The 23,271-nt window shown below is 44.0% G+C and overlaps 1 protein-coding gene across 2 annotated transcripts in view; it reads right to left on the bottom strand.

The window, feature by feature from the left end:
• HEG1 (heart development protein with EGF like domains 1) overlaps positions 1–23,271 on the bottom strand; it is an 80,446-nt gene that overhangs the window by 18,348 nt on the left and 38,827 nt on the right. For both annotated transcript variants that reach the window (XM_033944686.1, XM_033944685.1), the window contains exons 2-7: positions 19,215–20,846; positions 14,491–14,607; positions 11,729–11,851; positions 7,418–7,521; positions 4,231–4,289; positions 3,966–4,135 (exon numbers count right to left, since the gene is read on the bottom strand). In XM_033944686.1, the coding sequence (XP_033800577.1) occupies positions 3,966–4,135; positions 4,231–4,289; positions 7,418–7,521; positions 11,729–11,851; positions 14,491–14,607; positions 19,215–20,846 (2,205 nt within the window). The remainder of the gene's footprint in view (positions 1–3,965; positions 4,136–4,230; positions 4,290–7,417; positions 7,522–11,728; positions 11,852–14,490; positions 14,608–19,214; positions 20,847–23,271) is intronic.

Here is a 23,271-nt window from a genome sequence, read left to right as displayed (position 1 = left end):
AGACAGAAAACTTCCTATTCCCATTTCCTTTCAGCCAGACTAGCCTGCACAGGCTGTCAAATGCAAGAACAGACTCTACAATTGGAGTACTGATGTTACTGGCTCTCTGATAGAACATAAGACCGTACAAATTGCCCTACTAGGTCAGACCAAATATCTCTGACTAAGAAAGCAAATTGAATGTTAGGCATTATCAGGAAAAGAATGGAAAACAAAGGTGAAAATATTATAAAGCCCTTGAATCGCTCTATGGTACAGCCACACCTTGAATACTGCCTAATTCAGTGGTCTCAAACTCAAACCCTTTGCAGGGCCACATTTTGGATTTGTAGGTACTTGGAGGGCCGCAGAAAAAATAGTTAATGTCTTATTAAAGAAATGACAATTTTACATGAGGTAAAAAATGAAGTGCAGCAAGGGAGCCAGCCAGAAACTAAACACGCCATCATTGCGTCCAGACCACGGGCTGCAAAACAGACCACGGACCACAAGTTTGAGACCGCTGGTCTAATTCTAGTCACCATATCTCAAAAAAAATATTGCAGAATTAGAAAAGGTACAGAAAAGGGTGATGAAAATGCTAAAAGGGATGGGATGAAGGCTAAAGTGGCTAGGGCTCTTCAGCTTGGAGAGGAGATGGCTCAGGGGTGATATGATAGAGGTCTATAAAATACTGAGTGCAGTGGAAAAAGGTAGATGTGAATCGCTTGTTTACGCATTCTAAAAATACTAGGACTAGGGGGCATGCGATGAAGCTACTAAGTAGATTTAAAACAAACCAGAGACAATATTTAATCACGTAAAGTGTAATTAAACTCTGGAATTCACTGCCAGAGAATGTGGTGAAATCAGTTAGCTTAGCAGGGTTTAAAAAAGGTTTGGATCATTTCCTAAGGGATAATAAGTCCATAGGTCATTATTGAGATGGCTTGGGGAAATCTACTGCTTATTCCTAGGATAAGCAGCAAAGAATCTGTTTTGCTACTTGGGATCCAGCTAGGTACTTGGGACCTGAGTTGGCCACAGTTGGAAACAGGACATTGGGCTTGATGGACCTTCGGTCAGGCCCAGTATGGCAATTCTTATGTTCTTATATGAGTCAAGAACATAAGAACATATAAGAACATAAGAATTGCCGCTGCTGGGTCAGACCAGTAGTCCATTGTGCCCAGCAGTCCGCTCACGCGGCAGTCCTTAGGTCAAAGACCAGTGCTCTAAATGAGTCCAGCCTTACCTGCGGACGTTCCGGTTCAGCAGGAACTTAGAAACATAGAAGATGACGGCAAAAAAGGGCTACAGCCCATCAAGTCTGCCCACTCTTCTTACCCACCCCCTGTATATGCCCTAATGACCCAATTTCCTTATCTTGACCCTCGTAGGGATCCCACATGGGTATCCCATTTATTCTTAAAGTCTGGCACGCTGTCTGCCTCGATCACCTGCACTGGAAGCTTGTTCCAATGATCAACCACTCTCTCTGTGAAGAAATACTTTCTGGTGTCGCCATGAAATTTTCCGCCCCTGAGTTTGAGCGGGTGCCCTCTTGTGGCCGAGTGTCCCTTGAGAAAGAAAATATCATCTTCCACTTCAACACGTCCCGTGAGGTACTTAAATGTTTCGATCACGTCCCCCCTCTCCCTACGTTCCTCGAGAGTGTAGAGCTGCAATTTGTTCAGTCTCTCTTCGTACGAGAGACCCTTGAGCCCCGAGATCATCCTGGTGGCCGTCCGCTGAACCGATTCAATTCTGCGCACATCTTTACTGTAATGTGGCCTCCAGAATTGCACACAGTACTCCAGATGAGGTCTCACCATGGCCCTGTACATGAACTTTGTCTAACTTTGTCTTGAATAGGACAATCAAGCTGTTGTGACATCACTGGTGAGGCTGGCTCTTAAGACATTGGTGGAATGAGGCATCATGACATCACAATCTCAGTTCTGGAATGTTGCTACTCTTTGGGTTTCTGCCAGGTACTTGGGACCTGGGTTGGCCACTGTTGGAAACAGGATACTGAACTTGATGAACCTTTGGTCTGTCCCAGTATGGCAACGCTTATGTTCTTATCTAAACCAGCATCCTGTTTCCCACAGTGACCAATTCTGGTCACAAGTACCTGGCAGAGTCCCAAAAAGTAGATAAACTCCATGCTGTTTACTATCAGGAATAAGCAGTGGCTTTCCCCAGATCTACCTTAGCAATGGTTTGTGGACTTTATCTCTAAGAATGTGTTCAAATATTTTTTTTTTAAATCCAGCTACATTAACTGCTTTCATACATCCTCCAGTAATGATTTCCAGAGCTTAACTATGCATTGAATCAAAAAGCATTGTCTCATATTGGTTTTAAATGTACTACTTTATAATGTCATGGCATGTTGCCCAGTCTTTGTTCTTTTTGAAAGTAAACAACTGTTTTGTATTTACCCATTCCACTGCACTTAGGATTTTACAAACCTCTATCGTGTCTCCCCATCAACTGAAGAGCCCTTTAACCTTTCCTCCTAGGAGAATCGTTCCAGCTCTGTCATTGTGTTTGCTCCTCTCGTCACCTTTTCTAATTCCTTGATATCTTTTTTGAGATGTGGTGACCAAAATCGCACACAATTTTCAAGACGTGGTCTCACCACGGAGCCACACAAAGACGTTACGATATTCTTCTCCATTCCTTTCCTAATAATTCCTAACATTCTGTTTGCCTTCTTAGCTGCCGCTGCACATTGAGCAGAAAGTTTCAACGTATCGTGACACCCAGATCCTTTTCCTGGGCAGGTGACTTTTATTGTAGATCTTAGCATCATGGATCCTTCCCTATGTACATCACTTTGTACTTTTCCACATGAATCTCCCTTTTTCGAAGCCGCGTTAGGCTTTTTTTAATCGCTGGCCACGTCGGTATTATCTCCGACGTTCATAGGAATTCTATGTGCGTCAGAGCTAATACCACCACGGCCAACGATAAAAAAGCCTAACGCGGCTTCAGAAAAGGGGGTAAATTTCACCTGCCATTTGGACACCCAGTTTTGCAGTGTCACAAGGTCCTCCTGCACAATTTGTATACAGTTTAAAAACTATTTATCATCTGTCTAGATTTTTATTTATCTTGCTTTGTATTCCACAATGAGCATTATATCTAATATAATAAAACACTAAGCCACGCATGCGCACTCCCACCTGCGTGCTCCCGTTTTCTGTGTGCTGTAGGGCACCACAGGTAGGAGTGCGCATGCGTGCGAATCTCTCTCTCTTTCTCTCTTCCCCCGAGGCGGATGTCGGCCGCAGCGGCTGTTGGCAGCTGCAGACCGCGGTGGCTGTCGGCAGCTGCAGGCCGTGGCGGCTGTCGGCAGCTGCAGGCCGCGCCAGGCGAGCACGGAGCCACCAGCAGCGGGTGGCGGTCAGCCCGAGAAACCCCTGACCTACAGGCCGGGTCGAAGTTTAAAGTAGTGAGTATAGGAGGGGCAGGGGAAGCTAGACTGAGGGAAAAAATTATGATGCACAGGGAAATGGAGAGAGAGGGAATGCTGCAGTTGCTGCACAGGGAAGTAGGGAAGGAGATAGGAAGAAAGACACAGGGACAGGGGCAGGGAGAAAGACAGACAGACAAAGGAGGCCAGGGAGGGAGAGAGACAGAAAGAAAGACAGCGGGAGGAAGAGAGACAGAAAGAAAAAGACAGGGGTAGGGAGAGAAACAGAAAGAAAGACAGACATATATTCTAGCACCAGCGGGAGGAAGGGAGACAGAAAGAAAAGAAGAAAGACGCAGGGACAGGGAGAGACACAGAAAGACAGACAGACAAAGGGGGCCAGGGAGAGAGACAGACAGAAACAAAGATAGCGGGACAGAGAGAGAGAGACAGAAATAAAGACAGACAGACATATATTCTAGCACCCGTTAATGTAACGGGCTAAAATACTGTTTTTTAAATAAATGTTTTAAATAAATAACTTAAATAATTGTTTCCCTACCTTGATAGAAGAACTGAACATGTTCTATGAACTGACAGCTCTCAGAGTTTTCACTTGTGGCCCTACAAGCCTTCAAATAGCTCTTCACACTGGTTAAGACATCAGAGGCAGCCACGCTAGAATCTACCGAAAACAGGTTCTGAATGGAAATAATGAGATATTTGGCCAATCTGAAAAAAAAAAAACCCAAAGTGAAATTTTTCAGAAATCATAATTTCAACCTCATAAACCCTTTTGATATTAAGAGTCAAAGTTTGCAATTTACCGTGTCTCGGTGATTGACGATCCATAATAGCCGTCTAACATCACGAGAGATGCGTTCAACTGTATAAAAATAATTGAACTCTTATTAGTCTTTATTTTCACACCCAGAACAGGTGCAGAATTCTGGAAGCCATTGTGGTCCTAGAGAAAACTGGCAGGTCAGTGTTTAAAACACTGTGCGTACAATTACACAAATATTAGCATTCTGGAGGGTATATGTTAGCAAATTTTCAATGTTTCCTCTAAGTAGATCAGGAGTCCTCCAACTGCATTGCTGCCACTAGGGGGTGGTGTTTCAATACTGTGTTTTCAATCACTAGGAACAGGCAGGTCCTCTGGATTTCTGTAGAACTTGGCAACCCTCACCAATTAGGGAAAAGAGGTTAGCCTACAAGGCACTGCAGAAAGAAGACGAGAGGCTGCAACACCTAGAAAAGCTAAGAGCAGCTAGTAAAGAAGTCAGACAAGCACTGGCGATGGAAGAAGAAATAGCCAAAAAAGTAAAATTTGGAGACAAGACATTCTTGAAATATGTGAGAGGAGGAAGTGCAAAAGTGGCATTATGAGGCTTAAAGATGAAGGGAATGATATGAAGAAGCTGATAAGAACATAGCGGAATTGCTCAACAAATATTTCTGTTCTGTGTTCAGAGACAAAGGGTCAGGAGTAGGACCGCAGAACATAGATGCTAATAAGAATGGATGTGTGGTAGACCTTAACCCAATTTCAGAAAACTCTATTCATGAGGAGCTAGCTAAACTAAAGATAGACAAAGTGATGGGGCCAGATGGCATACATCTGAGAGTACTGGAGGAACTCAAGAAGGTTCTGGCAGCCTCACTGGCTGACTTTTTCAATGCTTTTCTAGACAGGTATGGTTTCTGAGGACTGAAGAAGGGCCAATGTGGTCCCGCTCCAAAAAAGTGGAAGTAGGGAAGAGGTTGTGGAACTACAGGCATCATTTAGAGCAGGGTTCCCAACCCTGTCTTGGAGGACCACCAGGCCAATCGGGTTTTCAGGCTAGCCCTAATGAATATGCATGATAGAGATTTGCATATAATGGATGTGACAAGCATGCAAATCTTCTCCATGCATATTCATTAGGGCTAGCCTAATTTATAGCCACATTTTTATTGAAAATGTGATATTAAAACAGCACTCCCCTCCCCCACTGGCAGAAAAATAGACAGAGGGCATCCACACCGCTTAAAGGGAACACAGCTAGCAGTGTAAGGCTAAGGGCTCCTTTTACTAAGGTGCACTAGCGTTTTTAGTGTACACTCAAGATTAGCGCGACGCACTAAACTAAAAATACTAATGCAAACTCTATGGAGATGTTAGCGTTTAATGCGCGCAGCATTGTAGCTTTTTGTGCTGCTGGCCGGACCTGCACCGCTCCTTGATAGGCTGCAGTAAGTTCTTGCGGGATTCGCGATTCTCGCGGCAGCCTATCAAGGAGTGGTGCAGGGCCAGCCGGCAGCACAAAAAGCTCGCTGCTGCGTGCCAGCCCGGGTGTGCCGCTGGCTACTACATTTACAATCTTCGGGAGGATTTCAGCTCGGGATACAACTGGACCACCAGGGAACAGGTACTCGAGGGAGGGAAGGAGGAAGGCTAGTAATTATTAGTGTCCGCCGTGGCAGGAGACGGGAGGGATCCCTCCTGTCCCGGCCTATCACTAGGTGATTTAAGTAAAGGGGAAGGGTTAATCTGCTGGCTGGGTTACAGGGCAGAGGGGAATAAGGGACAATCAAGCCATTGTGACATCACTGATTAGGTTGGCTCTTTTTAGGGGGAAGAGGGTACAGGGAAGGAAGGTGGGACAGTGTTCAGAGCCTAGCAGGGAGGGGGGCTTGGTTCACAGCCTGGTAGGGAATGGGACTGAGTGCAGGGCAGGGAGGGAAGGGGGCTGGGTGCAGAACTTGGCAGGGAGGGGTCTGAGTGCAGAACCTGGCAGAGCAGGACACTTGAATATTAAGCCATCCGACTTATATTCGAGCAAACCATTTTTCCTCCTTTTGGGGGGGAAATGGGGGATTCAACTTATATTCGAGTATATATAAATTTGGAGTCTCCTGGATTTTTTGTAAACTGGAGAAATGGCGCCTTTTTTTTTTTTTCATCAAACTCTCACCTGAAAATTATCTCCAGTACTGCTTCTGGTGAAGGCCAGTACCTGCCCTGTTTCCCCAAAAATAAGATCTATCCTAAAAATAAGCCCTAGTTAAGATTGACCCCCGACGCCCCCCCCCAAATGTCCACGACTTCATCTCTGTAGTGCTGCTTGATTCACCAAAGAAATCAGACTCTGAATTCAGCGACCCCCTACCCCAGTGAGACCTGACATACCTCCACTCTGAGGCCTCCTAAAGCAGCAGCGGTGGAAGCGCTCTGAACGGGCTGCTTCATGGTATTCCCCGTTGGGGCTTTCCCTCTGCCCTGTCACAGTGAGAGGATCAGTGGGGAAAGATGCTGCAGAGGGAAAGCTTGGCCCCGGCGGGGAAGACCACGAAGCAGCCCGTTCAGAGCGCTGCCGGTGCTGCTGTTTTTGGAGGCCTCGGAGCAGAGGTATGTCAGTCTCACGGTGGGAGGGTCGGTGGGGTTCTGCTGCATAAGGGGATGGGAGGGAGGGATAGAAAGATGCTGCACAAGGGGATGGGTGAGAGGGGAGGAAAGATGCTACACATGTGGGGAGGGGCGAGGAGAAAGGAAAGAGGAAGAATTGGGGTGTTGGAGATGAAGGGAGAAATGATTGTTGTACATGAAAAAAAATAAGACATCCCCCGAAAATAAGCCCTAATGTATTTTTTTGACCCCAAATTAATATGACACTGTCTTATTTTCGGGGAAACACGGTAGGTACTGCAGCATAGGAACGATCTCAGTTTGGATTCCCTCAGCCAAAATGATTGGGTCTGAGCACCAGAGAGGACCAGCGTGCTCACACCAAGAGAGGGAGGATGCCTGCCAGCAAAGGAGCAGTGCTGAGCGAAGGGCATATGTGTTTCACACTCTCCGTGTGCTTCCTACATATGATATTATCATTCCGCGGATGTTTCTCTCCCCTCGTGCTGGAAGCATATCAAAGAAAAAAGCATTTGAAAGCCAGAGAGATTAATGAAGGAAAGCCAGGCTGAGGGAAGACATTTTAGAAGGCTTCTGTCTACAGAACGCTGGGAGTCGCTCACCATCTGCAGTGCGTCATCTTCAATCTTATGAAGCTCTGAATATTTTCCACTGGTGCTGTTGAGAAGGTCTCTGGGTAATATAATGTGGCCGATAAACGTTCTTACTAAAAATTAGAAAAAGAGCTGTTATCTGCAAAGCATCACCTTGTGATGGAGTAACTGGTTTAAAATGTGAAGGAAAGGGTTGAGAGTTCTTTGTAACAAAATTTTATTTATTTGTTCCTGGGTAATAAGTGTCCTTTCTTAATTGCCTATGCCACAAACGTATAGAAAATGGCTATTATTCCCCTCGAACTTTGCTTTTGTGGTCAGGACATTGATATTTTAAAACTGACCTTTTTTGCAGGTGGTAGACGCCTGCTGCGCTAATGTTGGCCATAGGCCTTAGTAAAAGGGCCCCTTAGAGTAGCTTCAAGAACCTTCTAGAACTTTCCATCAATAGTAGTGCAGTATAATTATAGAGATCTTAAGCTCACCAGCTCAATTCGGTTCCAATTGTCTGTGGTAACATATCTGCATTGATTTAGAAGGCATGCAGAGGCTGCAAACATCTGGCAGATGCATTTTGCTATGTATGCGGCCAATTTGTCAAGACGAGGGAAAAAGTACTCCTCAGAAGCATCTGCTAAGATGTGCAATGCTTACAAGGCAAATTTTGGCATGCCTGATGGAGATCAAGACAAACCTTGTGCACCTCACTTCAAATACAAGCACTGCCCCCAAACTCTAGAAGGCAAGACAGTTTTGATTCTGAATAGGATGGCGGAAATTTCTGCTATAAAATTTCTTAGAATGTTTTTTAGTTTTAAAAATATTTAAATTTTAAAATTGTCGGTGTTATTTGAAAATATATCATATATGAAATATGTTGCGAGAATCTTGTTCACATTAGTCTTATGTGAAATAAATTTACTATATTTCATTTTGTTCTACAGGATGGTACTGAGAGGAAAAGAGCCATGAAGTTTGCTATCCCAAGAATTTGGTGGAAACCCACTGACCACTCAAGCAACTGCTATTTCTGCATGGTGGACCCTTCCAAACGTCTAACTGGCAAGCATGCTTCTGCAGTCACTTATCCAGTCATTCCTTCATCCATCGCCCCAGTGCCACATTGCCCTGAGCTCCCCATATCCACTCCCCCAGAGAGAGAGCAGCTGTCTTCAGAAGAGAGCAGCAAGTCAGAGAGTAAAGGAGACATTGTAGATCCATTACAATATCAGCGGTGCAGCTGATGAGAGAAACCAATACTATCCAAACTAAAAAGACCTCAATGACTTGATCAGAGATCTTGGTCTCACCAAGTCTAATGCCAAGCTTTCGTTGTCTAGGCTCAAGCAGTGGAACTTGTCGGATGTAAGTGTGCAAGTCACAGATCAAAGGAAGCGTCACCAAGCTTTTTCCACCTTCTTCATCCATCAAGAAGGGCTCTAATTCTGCCACAATGTGTCCAGTTTATTTAAGCCAATTGAAACTGCCTGTAACCCGAATGAGTTGCACCTCTTCATTGACAGCTCATCCAGGAAGATCAAAGCTGTGTTGCCCCATAATGGGAACAAGTACCTGCTTTTCTACTGGCTCACTCAGTCCACCTCAAGGATTACACCATCATGAAGACCTTACTAGGCACCTTGAAGTATGATGAGTACGGCTGGGAGGTCATTAGAGACTTCAAAATGGTGCCATTCCTAATGGATCTCCAAGACAGTTTTACCAAGTTTCCCTGCTATCTCTGCTTTTGGGACAGCAGGGACACAAAGGCACATACCAAAGGCGGGACTGGCCAAAGTGGACCGAGTTGTCTGTGGAAAAAAAAACAACATCAAATGGGAACCACTGGTGGACCCCCGGAAGGTGCTAATGCCACCACTGCACATCAAATTGGGCATAATGAAACAATTTGTCAGAGGTCTAGAAAAGGATTCGGCAGCCTTCAGGTACCTTCAAGACATCGTCCCTAATTTGTCTGAGGCAAAGGTCAAAGCTGGTGTCTTCACTGAGCCACAGATGAAGAAAATCCTGGAGTGCAAGGAATTTCCAAAGAAGCTAACTAGGAAGGAGAAAACAGCTTGGAAACGCTTCCTGGGCAATCACAAAGCCAAACACCACATGGAGTTGGTTGAGAATCTGGTAAAGAATTACAGTAAAATGGGTTGAAGGATGTCTGGATGTCTCTCAAAGTCCATGTCCTTGATGCTCATCTTGAGACATTCATGGAAAACGTGGGAGCATACTCAAAGGAGCAAGGTGAGCGCTTCCACTAGGATATACTGGACTTCGAATGCCGCTACTAAGGACAATATAATGAGAACATGATGGGAGACGACATCTTGGGGCTGATTCATGAAACTGACTTACAATGTAATCACAAATCTCAAAAAAACTACTCACTTCTAAATCTTCTGTGGTCATGTTTGTATAACTTCAATATAAATACATGTTAATTAATTAAATTTATTTATTTCTTCCATTTGTGCGTCGCACATACCTATACAAGCTCTAGGCGACATTACAGAGGAAGGAGTTAGAAGAGGGTAGGGAGGACTATGGAGGACAGGAAGGAGTGGAGAGGAGAGAAACATGTAGAATATTTCATAGAAATTCCTAACTTTACAGATTGGAGCACCATCTATGTAAATGATATCTAAATGAATTAAAGTAATATGTAAAAAGGAATAGAAGGGAGGAACTGTTAAACAATAATTGTGATTCATATATTGCTTTTTATGACTTTATAAGAATTGCCGCTGCTGGGTCAGCCCAGCAGTCCGCTCACGCGGTGGCCCTCTGGTCAAAGACCAGCGCCCTGACTGAGACAATCTCTATCAGGGTACGTCCTTGTTCAGCAGGAACTTGTCTAACTTTGTCTTGAATCCCTGGAGGGTGTTTTCCCCTATGACAGACTCCGGAAGAACGTTCCATGAAAAAATGAAAAATTGTCGTTTTCACATTTTAAATAGGTAAATTGCAAAATTTGACTATCCTGGTCACAAAAGCATAGTTTTATGGAGATAACAGATATTTTCTATACTTTTTAGGCATGAGCAGTTAGGAAATTACACTTATTGCCAAGGAATATAAATCGTGTTACATATTGTAGTTCCTCACGTGGGTGTCCTGTGTGAGCCCATCGAAGTGAAAAGTTTTAAAAAGGAAAACCAATGTGGTAACTGACTACAGTGACCTGGACAGGACTGGTATTTTGGTGGCATCTGAGGTTAACATGTGTGAGCACTGCAGAAGTTTAAAACACCTACTGTTCCCTTCATTGACCTGTACCACTGCCACTGGCTGGGAAGGCCTAACCCTAAAATGGGGGTGGGTGGGAGTTGGCGAGTATATCCTACCAAGGTTCACCCTTAGCTTCACCCTAGGTTGAGTAGAAAGGATTTCTTTATTAGGCTAATATAGCAAGACAAAGAGGGAACCAAACTATAAGCCACACAAAAAGAAGAAAAAAGCACAAAGGACTTCAGGTCTGGGCAATCAAACTTGATTTTATTAAACCTGACACAGGCCTTGTTTTGACAAAATTGCCTGTGTCAGGGGTCAATCACTGAGTTATTATAAAATACACAATCAGATGCAGAAACGACTTATCGAATGCGGAGTGCACTGCAGGTCTTCAATTGAAACTTATAATAATAAAAAAATGGCGAATACCACCCCACCAAGCTAGAACGAGTTGTAAATGAAACAGCATTCTCATCACGCCAAAATTAAGAGTATGCGCATGTGTATTGCCATGTTTCAACTGAAGACCTGCGGTGTACTCCACATTCGATAAGTTGCTTCTACATATGATTGCGTATTTTATGATAACTCAGCAATTGACCCCTGACGCAGGTGGATTTGCCAAAACACGGCCTATGTCAGGTCTAATAAAATCAAGTTTGATTGCCCAGACCTAAAGGCCCTTTAGGCTAATGCCATGGTTCTAAAGTTTGGTCCTTATGACTTCTCAAGAGGTCTGGCTTCTAGAAGAACCAAATATGTAAATTAACTAGGTTCTTAGACCAATTAATTGGAAGGATGTATAATATCCTGGAAACCCAGTCTGTTGGGGGCTTTTGAGAATATTGGGTTAGTGTATGTTTAAGGGGTTAGAGGTCCCCTCTTCTAGTAATATCCTCCACAAGAAGCTGAAGTTTCAAATACAGCAGATAAGTATATAAGGGATCAACAACAAAAAAATTTGGTATGAAGGTGATCCACTGTCAAGTTGTGAAGATGCCAGCCAGATGGTGAAGTGCACAGTTCACAGCAGGCAGTGAATAGGGTTCTGGTAGATGTCGATTCATGGCATATTACCCAAACTACATTCTGTTCCTTTCTGTAGCTGATAGCCAACAGAACACTTGCAGGTAAAAGAGCCTTGTGTGTTGATGCACGTGGCCTGCGATGGACAAGGATTAGAAAGACATTCATCTACATCTGAATAAAAGGAAGAAAGAGAAATGTCAAACCAGCATATAAAATGATTATCAGTTGAATAAAGAGAGCAATCATCTGCAGAGCTGAAAGTGTCTGGCCCCAGCCTACTTTTGTCCAACAGACCCACGGGTGCTATACATAGAGCACATGGACATACACCATCACGTTAGCAGAGCTGGACAGGCCATCAGGATTATTTTTAGAGATCCCGGGACAGTGTTCTGCATTTTGGAGCTACATTTAAGCAGTTTGGACATCATCATTACACCACTTTTGGCACAGCAAATCACCTTCAAAGGTCGTGGAATGCATGGATGACCCATGCATCCACTGTTGTATGCCTTAGAGATAATGATATTTTGTTCCTACCCATTTCAGTAGCAGCTCAGGGTGAGTTACATTTAGGTGCACTAGATCTATCCCTGTCTCTGGAAGGCTCACACTCTAATTTTTGGACTTGAGGGTTAAGTGACTTGCCCAAGATCACAAAGAGCATCAGTGAGATCTGAACCAGGCTTCCCTAAACATCAAACTTGGTGTCCTATCTACTAGGACTAACCCTCCACTCACAGTCCCATCTACTATAACCCACCTAGACCATTTGTTCGTTTGGTGAAATGCAAATGTAACATAAATACATACATATTATGGTACAGTGTTCCCCCGGTCGTTCGCAGTGGCGGTTCACGGTCCCGGTCATTCGCTGTATTTTCCGACTGTGAACCGCCAACAAGGAGAGGGCAACGGGAGAGGCAGGAGAGAGCAGCCGAAGTGCCGCAAGTGCAGGAAATCACTCGCGGTACGCTCCGACCGCCTCTTCCTGCACTAAGTCGGGCCTTATCCAATCAGGAGCTGCGTGTCAAAGCTGACCGCGAACGACCGGGGGAACAATGTAATACTACTAGCGTTGGCCACCAGGCAATCCTCCTTCAGTTTGGCATATCTGCCGCCTTCGACTCAGTTGACCACCAACTATTATTGGCTAAACTCAGTGAAATAGGCATTGTAGGAAAATAATAATAATAATAACTTTATTTTCTATACCGCCAACACCGGAAAGAGTTCTAGTCGGTTTACAGATAAGAACTGGACAATCAGTGATAAAAATACAATAAGCATAAGACAGATATAATTGCATAGTTCTTACACAGATAAGAATTTCTTGAACAAATAGGTTTCTGAAAGAACAGTATAATTTAGTTTGATGAATCAAACTACCTAACCAAGATTGAGCTTTACCCGCTTGAAAGGCCAATAGGTAACAGCACGCAAAACACGTCTTATTTCAAAGAAAGATGCAGGTAACATTCCCAAAAATGAAAGATCCATAACTTGTCTCCCTACATAGTCAATAGTCCTGAACTAGTTCAAAAACGTCCTATAAAACAGACAATATCTTGTCTACAAAGATGAAGCATTTTCAAAAAAATTGGCAAGCATTCTGTGGCATACCACAAGGTTCACCATTATCCCCGATCCTCTATCTAATCTAATCTAATGCTTAGTTTTGTATACTGAGACTTCAATCCAGGAAAGCTCGACTCGGTTTACGATGATTAAGTTAGGCCAATAAGGGCATATAGAGAATTATCAAGATTAGTTTCCAAAATGTCTAGTAAACAGAATGGTTTTCAGAGACTTACGAAAAAAGGGAAGGGAACCAGAACTTCTTAAGCGAAGTGGAAGGTCGTTCCAAAGTCGAGTAAACTTAAAAGACAGAGATTGACCAAGAGTCTTGATTCTTATAATACCTTTACTAGATGGACAGGACAGCTTGAATTGTTGATCACCCCTTGCAAAAGAGAATCTATAAGAGTTCAAAGATAAAGGAACTAGGGGAGTAAAAATACCACACAGGATTTTAAAAGTGACACAGGCACATTTAAACTGGATTCTAAAATATACAGGGAGCCAGTGGAGATTACCAGTGGGGTCACAGCATCAAACTTGCGTTTCCCAAAAAATCAATCTAGCAGCTGTATTCTGGACCAATTGTAGTCTAGAAATTCTTTATTTATTCAATTTTAATTGTATTTATAACATATTACATGCCTCGGGAAACAGAAAATAGCTATAACATACAAATTATAATACAAACCTAAAATCATGAAAAACAGATATCAAAAATAGTCATATAGCTAAATCCCCTGTAAGTCCTTAAGTAACGGGGGAGAAAATTATTAGGAAAAAGAGGCACAACAAAATTAAGAAATAATACTAAACAATTGACAGCATCTCTGATAGGACTAAAATTAAATTAAACTTCCTTCCTCTTTAAGCTAAGCTCCTAATTCTTCCCATGGATCCCCTCTATAACCTTTTCATGAGCTCACTACACCATATCAATTTCAACAACAATGAGAGCATATTCTCATACGCAGACAAAATTCTTCTACTTATTTCAGTTAATCGTAGCTATAACAATACAATGCTGATAATATCAAATGGAACAGACAAAATGCACTCCTGAGCCACATCCAACAAACTCAAACTAAACACAGAGAAAACCAAAGCTCTATGGTTTCATAACACTGTACACACAGTTCCTTCTACTGTAATTCTAATCTCAGAATCCACACTGGATATCAGTCCCTGTATTTTGTCCTTGACATTTTTAAATAGAGCACAATGTTCCTTACCTGTCTCGCAATGCCTGCCATTCCAGGAGGACAAACACTCACAGCGGTATGTACTGGAGATGTGGTCCACAAGACACGCCCCTTGGTGAAGACACGGGTTCGTGGAACAGACCCTGACTGCGAAATGACAAATTGATAAGATTAAGCAGGGATTACGTTCTGGGTGGACTTAAATGCCAACTTTTACTTCTCCCCCCCCCTCCCTCTCCACCCCTTTTCACAAAACTGCGACAGCAACTTTTAGCGCAGGCCAGCGCCTAAATGTTCTGCGCTGCTCCCGACACTCATAAGAGTTCCTATGAGCATTAGGAGCAGTGCAGAGCATTCAGTGTGCTGGCCTGCGCTAAAAAAAACGCTCTCGCGGTTTTATAAAAGGGGAGGGTGGGAGCGGCAAATTCTGTGTACCATACTGCTTTTGCACAGCTGCCATTTCAATCCATTTGGAGACCCTGCCCCCAAATGGGTTGGATAGCACCCCCAAATAAGCCTGTCCCACGACTAAAGAGCACACCAAGATCAATAAGATATATGCAGGTTTTTTCAAATCCAGCACCTGACAAGGCCGTGTTTCGCCCTAAGGCTGCATCAGGGATTAGAGCTAAAACAAGATTCCAATCACACTTTCTCCTTAATCAACTTTCTTTAAAAAAAAACCAACCCACAAACAATCCTTCCATTGCTTCAAAAGCTAATCCTTCCATTCCATATCTTCAAAAGCTAATCAAAAAATGGCATCACCTTATTTCCTTTATGTTTTCCTTTATGCTTAAGTCCTTCCTGTCTGTGCCCTTCTCTTCAACTGCCTACTCCAGACTCCGTCCCTTCTGCCTTGCTGCGCCCTATGCTTGGAACAAGCTGCCCGAATCCCTACGGTGGGCTCCGTCTCTGGCAGTGTTCAAGGCCCGTTCCAAAGCCCACCTCTTCGAGAGTGCTTTCGACTCTTAAGTCCTCTCACCTTGGGTTCTGCATCCCCACCCTATAGGTCATGTCTGTCTGTCCAAGTTAAGACTGTAAGCTCTTCTGAGCAGGGACCATCTATAAATGTCAACATGAACAGCATTGTGTACGCCTTTCAGAGCCATATAAGTGATAAGTGGTATTGCAAAAGGTGCTCAGTTACAGAATTGCCCTTAAAAGGACCAAGGAGGTACAAATTTCAGCATTTCAACAAAGCTTATTAAGCAATTAGATTTGCTCCTAATAAAACTATCCCAGGCTCTTACTTGCCGCAGTTATGGTTATTCAACAGAGAACACCGCCTCAAAGGTACAAAGCAAAAAAAAAAAGAGATATTTTTGTGCTGTGTTCATTCTTGTTTAACTTCCAGTTCTTTCAAGTGAAGTATGGAAATTCCTTTTTTCATTTCCACAATTATAACTATTAGCAAAGCAATCATAGATCACATGGTCTCTCTTTAAATAGCTCTTTAAACACTGTCTTTAGAAACTCACTGTGTAGGAAGCTATGGCCCTTACGCTTAAGACTTTTATTTTTCCTCAGGTCTTGCTGAAGTTCAGCGGAGTAATTACCAAGGTGCAGTAAAAGTCATTTGTCCCACACCTTAGGATGTTATCAACCTGCAGTATCTCAATACTGTAGGTTTCTGACTCCCATGTTCAATGAATAATGTTGCTTGTGGACCACCTTGCAGGCAACATTACTCCACCATCCTGAGAACCCTTTTGCAGAAACTGACCCCCTAACAGTAGTACTGCAAGACTACCACTAGGAGTCACTGGCACCATTTTAGAGTTAACAATGGTAAGGGCAGACAGAAGTAGGGTCATTTTTCTAGCTATAACACATCTTATGGTGTTCATCACAAGCCACATTATAAAATTTGCTTACTAATGAGCTGCTTTACATGGACTTGCTTCTTATATGATCTCATTACTGTTTATCTTGTAGTGACCTAAAAATTACTGTGTTATAGCATTGCAACATGGATTAGCTCCTTTTAACATGTGTTAATAGGCAAATAACATGGGTTAGAACGATAACACAGCTTGATAACTTTCCCCCTCACTTTCACTATCTGAATCCTAAGGAGGAGTGGTGTAGTGGTTAGAGCAACAGCCTCAGCCCCCTGAGGGTGTGGGTTCAAATCCCACACTGCTCTTTGTGCCCTTGGGCAAGTTACTCAATCCTTCATTGCCCCAGGTACATTAGATTGTGAACCCACGGGGACAGATAGGGAAAATGCTTGAGTACCTGATTGTAAACCACTTTGATAGGTGGTAAATACCTAAATAAGATAAATGTCCTCCCTTAATATTCTTCCCCTTGAGAAGACTGAGGCTTTCAGCAGCTTCTGCCAAATTATATATAGAAATTTTCTGACAGTGCTTAATTATTCTACAGCTATCATCAGACACATATTCTCTTATAAACAACTTAGAAATGAAAGGCTATAATATTGGAAACAATACCAAAAATATATTTATTTATTTAAAAATTTATATACCGCATACAACTAAGTGGTTTCCATATCACATATACAAAATCTTGTTTCCTAACGATTTCCACACATAGCGTAGACATGTCTGGACAACATCATAAACATCCCCCCCCCCAAATAAAATATTTGAGTTTTAATCCAAAAAAATGTTTCTTTGTGATTGATCAGTGCCAAGAGCATGGGTCGGAACACTGATTGCTAATTAGATAGTGATAATATCAAGGGACATTTAAAGACAACAGGAACTAATTGCTAGCCACCCATTCTTGTGCACATATAGGCTACGGTATAAAGTTTTCCTTTAAGGCTGAAAGTGTCTAGGGCAAGAATGTTTTCCTGTCTTTGCCCTCGAGAATGGAATGAGATTCCAAAGTACATATGCCAGCAGGAAAACGTGAATAATATTAAGAGATTATTAAAGAGGTATTTATTTTCAAAGATGAAGTATGAGAACTGAGTGCTCCGTGGCATATTTGAGCACTGGTCGCTTATATGTTTCTTTTTACTTGTGATTAGGGTTACCAGAACTTCCATTTGGAAAATTCGGACCCCCTAGATATGCCCCCAGGTCTGCCCAGATCCACCCATCCCCGCCCCGTCATGCCCCAGTCCTGCCCTAGCCTCCCCAGCTCCGCAGGCTGCTCTCATCGGGCAGGAGGGCATCCGGGCATGCACGGATGCGATATGATGTCATGCGCATGTGCGTGTGATGTCATCACGTGGTACCCACGCATGCGCGGATGCCTTCCTGCCCGATGGCGATTCGATAGAAGCTTTTCAAAACCCGGACAAAGTGCCGGGTTTTGAAAAGCTGTCTGGAGCCCCGGACACGCCCTGAAAAGGAGAACATGTCCGGGGAAATTCGGACACCTGGTAACTCTATTAGTCTATTGTGAATGTATTTGTTGTGACCCGCTCTGTACAAAGAGGGATACAAATGAATGAACTATGGGTGTTCTTTAGGCAAATAAGAAACCCATCCAACAATGTCTTAGAGAAGTCCTTGAGCCTTCCCAACCAGTCCCTTTGAATATACATGATACGTGCACAAAATGGAAACAGGGCATATAATCTCTTGCATATTCATTAAGAAGTTTCAAGTTTATTAGGTTTTTACATACCGCCTATCAAGGTTATCTAAGTGGTTTTACAATCAGGTACTCAAGCATTTTCCCTCTCTGTCCTGGTGGGTTCACAATCTATCTAACGTACCTGGGGCTATGGAGGACCCAGGGTCACAAGGAGCAGTGTGGGGTTTGAACCACAATCCCAGGGTGCTGAGTAGAGAGTTGCATGGGGACAGAAATCCCACCCATCCCCACCCTTCCCCGCCAGGATCCTCTCCGTCCCCACCTGTTCCCGTCAGGATCCTCTCCATCCCCACCCGTCCCTGTCAGGATCCTCTCCGTCCCCACCCGTCCCGGTCAGGATCCTCTCCGTCCCCACCCATCCCCGTCAGGATCCTCTCCGTCCCCACCTGTCCCCGCCAGGATCCTCTCCGTCCCCACCCATCCCCGTCAGGATCCTCTCCGTCCCCACCCATCCCCGCAAGGAATTACCTCCATCCCCGCCCATCCCCATAAAAAGCAGCAATTACTTCTGACAAGATCATCAATTCCACAGTTTCTTTTGTGTTTGCGCTGCTGTTTTCCTTGTGGAATCTCTTTGGTGGAACCCTTTTATTGTTTTCTGTTCAGGTAATTAACTTATAAACCCCCTCTTTTACTAAGGCTGACCTGTCCATTATATTATATGGACGAACCCTGCTTCCAAAGCCTTCCATCCCCGTGGGAGTCCCGTTGGCTAGAAGGGGGTCCCCGTGGGAGTCCCGTGGGCCAGAGGGGGGTCCCCGTGGGAGTCCCATGGGTTAGGGGGAGATTCCCACGGGACCCTCGGGATTCCCGCAATCCCCGTTCCCGTGCAGACCTCTAGTGCCTAGACTGTAGCTCCATCCACTGCACCACATGCTCCTGCTCCAGTGTGCTAGAGTGTAGATCAGTAAATTGCTAAGAAAATCGCAGGAATCTGAGATGGCTCCACATATTTCAAAGGAGTGTCTGAAAGAACCTTTAGCTATCTCGCACTCTGCACACTGCTTCATACATTATATGAAAATCCCGAGTTACACCACATCGCAAAAAAGGCCTCAGCCTCATCTGATTTTGTGCCACTAATTCCTACACACCAATACACCAATAACAGCAGAACTGCGACGCCAACACAGTCTTAAGAATGTCACTCAAGCCCAGTCTACTATAATGTTTACCTGTTGTCTGTGATGTTGATGCCATTGTGGTGCTCGTGTTGCTAGACTGAGTTATGGCAGTTGCTTTTGTAGATACTGTTGACATAGTAGAAAACTTTTCAGTAGCTTTATTTGGTACGTGTTCTTCTGTGACTTCAGGGCTCACTACAGTGCTGATTTCCACCTCTGGAGTATAGAGTATAGTGCTATAATTCATTTGTGAAGTGTTGTCAATTTGACCACTATATGTTTTAAATATGGTAGAATAGTCTGTCGTTGTTCCTAAACTTTCAGGCCTAGAAGTCCTGTGTGTGGTTCCTTTAGCTGTATGTTTATCAGTTGAAATTAAATCTATCAGTGTTGTTGTATGAGGTACAGTACTAGTAAATTTTTTTATGGTCTTAGGCTCTTGTGTTGTTTGTGAAAAACGAGTTTCAACTGTTGAAGAAAAAGGAGTAGTTCCGACAAAATTGACGTCCTTTGGTGTTGCATCTCCCTTCACAAAACCCTCTGTTATGTTTGACGGAGTTGAATCTGAAGAAGAAATATCAAGTAGTTGTGTGGGATCTGGCAGAAAGAAAGACGGAACTGTGGATTCCACGCTGGTATTCTCTCTAGTTTGATAAGGATCTCTCTGAGTCATATTTCCAGTTTTTGGTCCACTATAAAACAGAGTTGTAGACGACTGTAGTGTAACAGTTTTCTCTGAATGTTCAGATGCCACCAAAGAGCCATTGGTATGAAAACTATCCACTGGCTCTGAGGTAGAAGATGGTAACAATGATGTGGATGATGAAAATGAAGGCAGTAATGGTGAAGGAGATGAAGATGTTGATAGAACAGATGTTAATAAAGAAGGTGTTGATGAAGAGAATAGTAACTCTGAGAAAGAGGAAGGCACCCGTGATGAAGGTAGTGGCAACATAGGTGAAGATGACGATACAAGTAATTCTGATGTTGAGGAGGCTGGTAATGAGGAAAACGATCTGTGCGATGATAGCAGCCAGGAGGAAGAAGAAGATGAGTCCAGAGATGATGTTAACAAGGGAAGTAGAGAGGAAGACTCAGTTGGAATTGATGAAAATATATCAGGTAACAATGATGAAGATAAAAAAGAGAATGAATCTGAGTCTATTATAGAAGAACTGGATGGGACTGATGAATCCAATGATGAAGTTGAAAGTGAAGAGGACAGTGAAGACGATGACTGTAATGCATCAAGTGAACCGGATCTGGAGTTGCTTGTAGACTCTATGTCTGTGAAGGAAGCTGTTGTATTGGCCGCAGGGCCTGCTGTTTTATGAAATAATGAGCCAGTTGATTCAAATAAATCGCCCAAAGAGTTGTTTTTTGAAGAAGAGTACGTCAAATCTCTTGATGAACCTGTACTCAAAGGGTTTCCTGAAGACATAGCAATATCAACTTTGCTTTTTGAGACATTCTGTCCTCCAGTCTGTGCAAACGACTCCGTTGAAATGGGGAAGCTGGAAATATTAGATGTGACACTTTCCAGGGTGCTGGTGTTTGTTACGGATAGCAATGTCCTGTCTCCACCTCTTGTAAAAGTAGTTGATATATACATACTGTCATTGTGGTAAGGAGATCTTTTTTCTGTATCTCTTCTATTGACCAGCTGATGGCTATTTCCAGTAGCTGAAACAAGATTTTAAAAAAAGGAACATGTAAATTACTGTAGGAAATAAAGCAAATGAACTTTCTTTCAGTAATATTTTCTCTGAATAGGTAAAATCAGGTGGCAAGGTACTTCTGTTGAAAATTTAAACAAGGTATGTGCTGTAGCCCTCCTATAAATACAAAGGGGCCCTTTTACCAAACTGCGATAAAAAATGCCTTTGCACATGCTTACACGGGTCATTCCCGTGTGCTCAGGCCATTTCTCCCGCATGGGTAAAAAGGCCGCTATTTCTATTTTTTTTAAATGGTCACTCACTAATTTTCCTATTAGCACATGGCCATTTGTGTGTGAGCCCCTAACATCAACTATTTCGTAGCTGGTAAGGCCCAGATTCTAGATCCGGTGCCGTCATCAGCAGCCACCTTAAAAACAGCCGTTGATTAAGTGTCAATCATGTGATGGTACTATTTATAGAACTGCACCTTCAGGAAAGGTAGGCGCTGGAAATATAGGCCAGGGTTTTCAAGGCCTACATTTCTGGCACCTACCTTTGACTGGAATCATTTTAAAAAATGGCGCCGTAATCGCATCTATGGAGGCACTTTATGATGCCAAACGCCACTTCTGGCATTAGCCACATCTACAGTGGCATTAGGCATTGTAAAATGCCACTGTAGATGCGATGTCAGAGCTGTTTTTTAGGCACTGGTAGACGCCTACATTTTTTTAAACCACTTTTTATCAATTTAAGTTAAGTGATGGTAGGGTGCCTACCATTACCTAACCTAAGGCACCATTCATAGAATCAGGGCCTAAGGGTTTATGTGGTAATCACAAGCTAATCAGTTAATGCACAGCAATGTAGCTGCATGACCCCACAAACAGTAGACAACCTACTCTCTGCCCTCAGTGCTAAAAAAATTAAATCTGTTGTTTAGCGTGTGGGAAGTGTGCACCGAGCACAAAATTACCATGGTAGGCCTGAGCACGTTAGCGCTTACCATAACATAGTTAAAGGACCCCAAATTTTGCTTAAGCTTTTCCAGTACACTGACAGTAGCGCGCTGGACAATGGCACCCCGACAGTTCCACTTCGTTAAATGCGTGCATGGACAAGTGCGTGCATGAAGGGAGCGGAATTGTCGAGGTGCAATTATTGGAGGGGTTTGCGGCAATCTTCTAAAGAGCACATCGGCAAAGCATTGCACAGACACACACCCTGAACGAGAGCGCAGGTGTAGTGGGAGAGGGGGTTACCCCCACACACACCCCTCAGAGCGCAAACGGGAAAGCATAGGGTGGCAGAGGGAGTTGTAAGTGTAGTGGGGAGTTCCCCTCGCACCCACCCCCGAACAAGAACCCCAGTGAACTCCCCACCCTCCCTCAGAGTGGAAACAGGAATTAAAATGGTGGCGCGCATTTCTCCTGTGCGCAAATATCGGGGCGGGATTGTCAGCACGCCAATGTCCTGCGCACATTTGACAGGTCATCGCTTTTCCACACTAATGATCTGAGGCAGTGGCACAGTAAAAGGGGGGTAGGTCCACCCCGGGTGCCATGTCGGTGGGGGCACCGGCACTCATCCTCCTCGCCGCCTCTCTGCTCCTTCCCGAGCTCCCTTGCTGCGATCATGTGCCCCTTCCCTTTACCTCAATTTTCCTGGTGCAAAAGCATCACAAGCACGCTGCCCACGTTGGTGTCAGCTCTCTCTCTCTGATGTCACTTCCGGGTCCCGCCCCTAGGAAGTAATGTCAGAGGGAGAGACATGCTGCCCATGTTGGTGTCAGCTCTCTCTGATGTCACTTCCGGGTCCCGCCCCTAGGAAGTGATGTCAGAGGGAGAGACATGCTGCCCACGTTGGTGTCAGCTCTCTCTCTCTAATGTCACTTTCGGGTCCCGCCCCTAGGAAGTGATGTCAGAGGGAGAGACATGCTGCCCACGTTGGTGTCAGCTCTCTCTCTCTGATGTCACTTCCGGGTTCTGCCCCTAGGAAGTGATGTCAGAGGGAGAGACATGTTGCCCACGTTGGTGTCAGCTCTCTCTCTGATGTCACTTCCGGGTCCCACCCCTAAGAAGTGATGTCAGAGGGAGAGCCAACACTGACCTGGGAAGCAAGTTCGTGATGCTTCTCGTGCCAGAAGAATTAAAAAGTTATGGGGAAGGGGTATGAGCGTGTGGCCGGGGGGGGGGGGGGTCATGAAGGAACAAGGAGGACGCCACCGCCCCGGGTGCCATTCATCCTCGTTACACCACTGATCTGAGGTGCTAAAGAAAACCTATATTTCTAAGATTAATATGTTGCTCATGATGCCCTCATATGTTGCCTACCATCTCCTCGGCCCCTTGTACCTTTCTGGCACAGGTAAAAGTTAACAGAAAACCAAAGTGGAACAATGGATCTGGATGACCATAGGTTTATTCAGCAGCTAATATATACAATCC

Source organism: Geotrypetes seraphini, chromosome 5, assembly GCF_902459505.1.
Source record: "Geotrypetes seraphini chromosome 5, aGeoSer1.1, whole genome shotgun sequence".
Classification (NCBI taxonomy): Eukaryota; Metazoa; Chordata; class Amphibia; order Gymnophiona; family Dermophiidae; genus Geotrypetes; species Geotrypetes seraphini.
The sequence above is the reverse complement of the archived record's forward strand: the minus strand, read 5'-3'. Positions and strand labels throughout refer to the sequence as shown.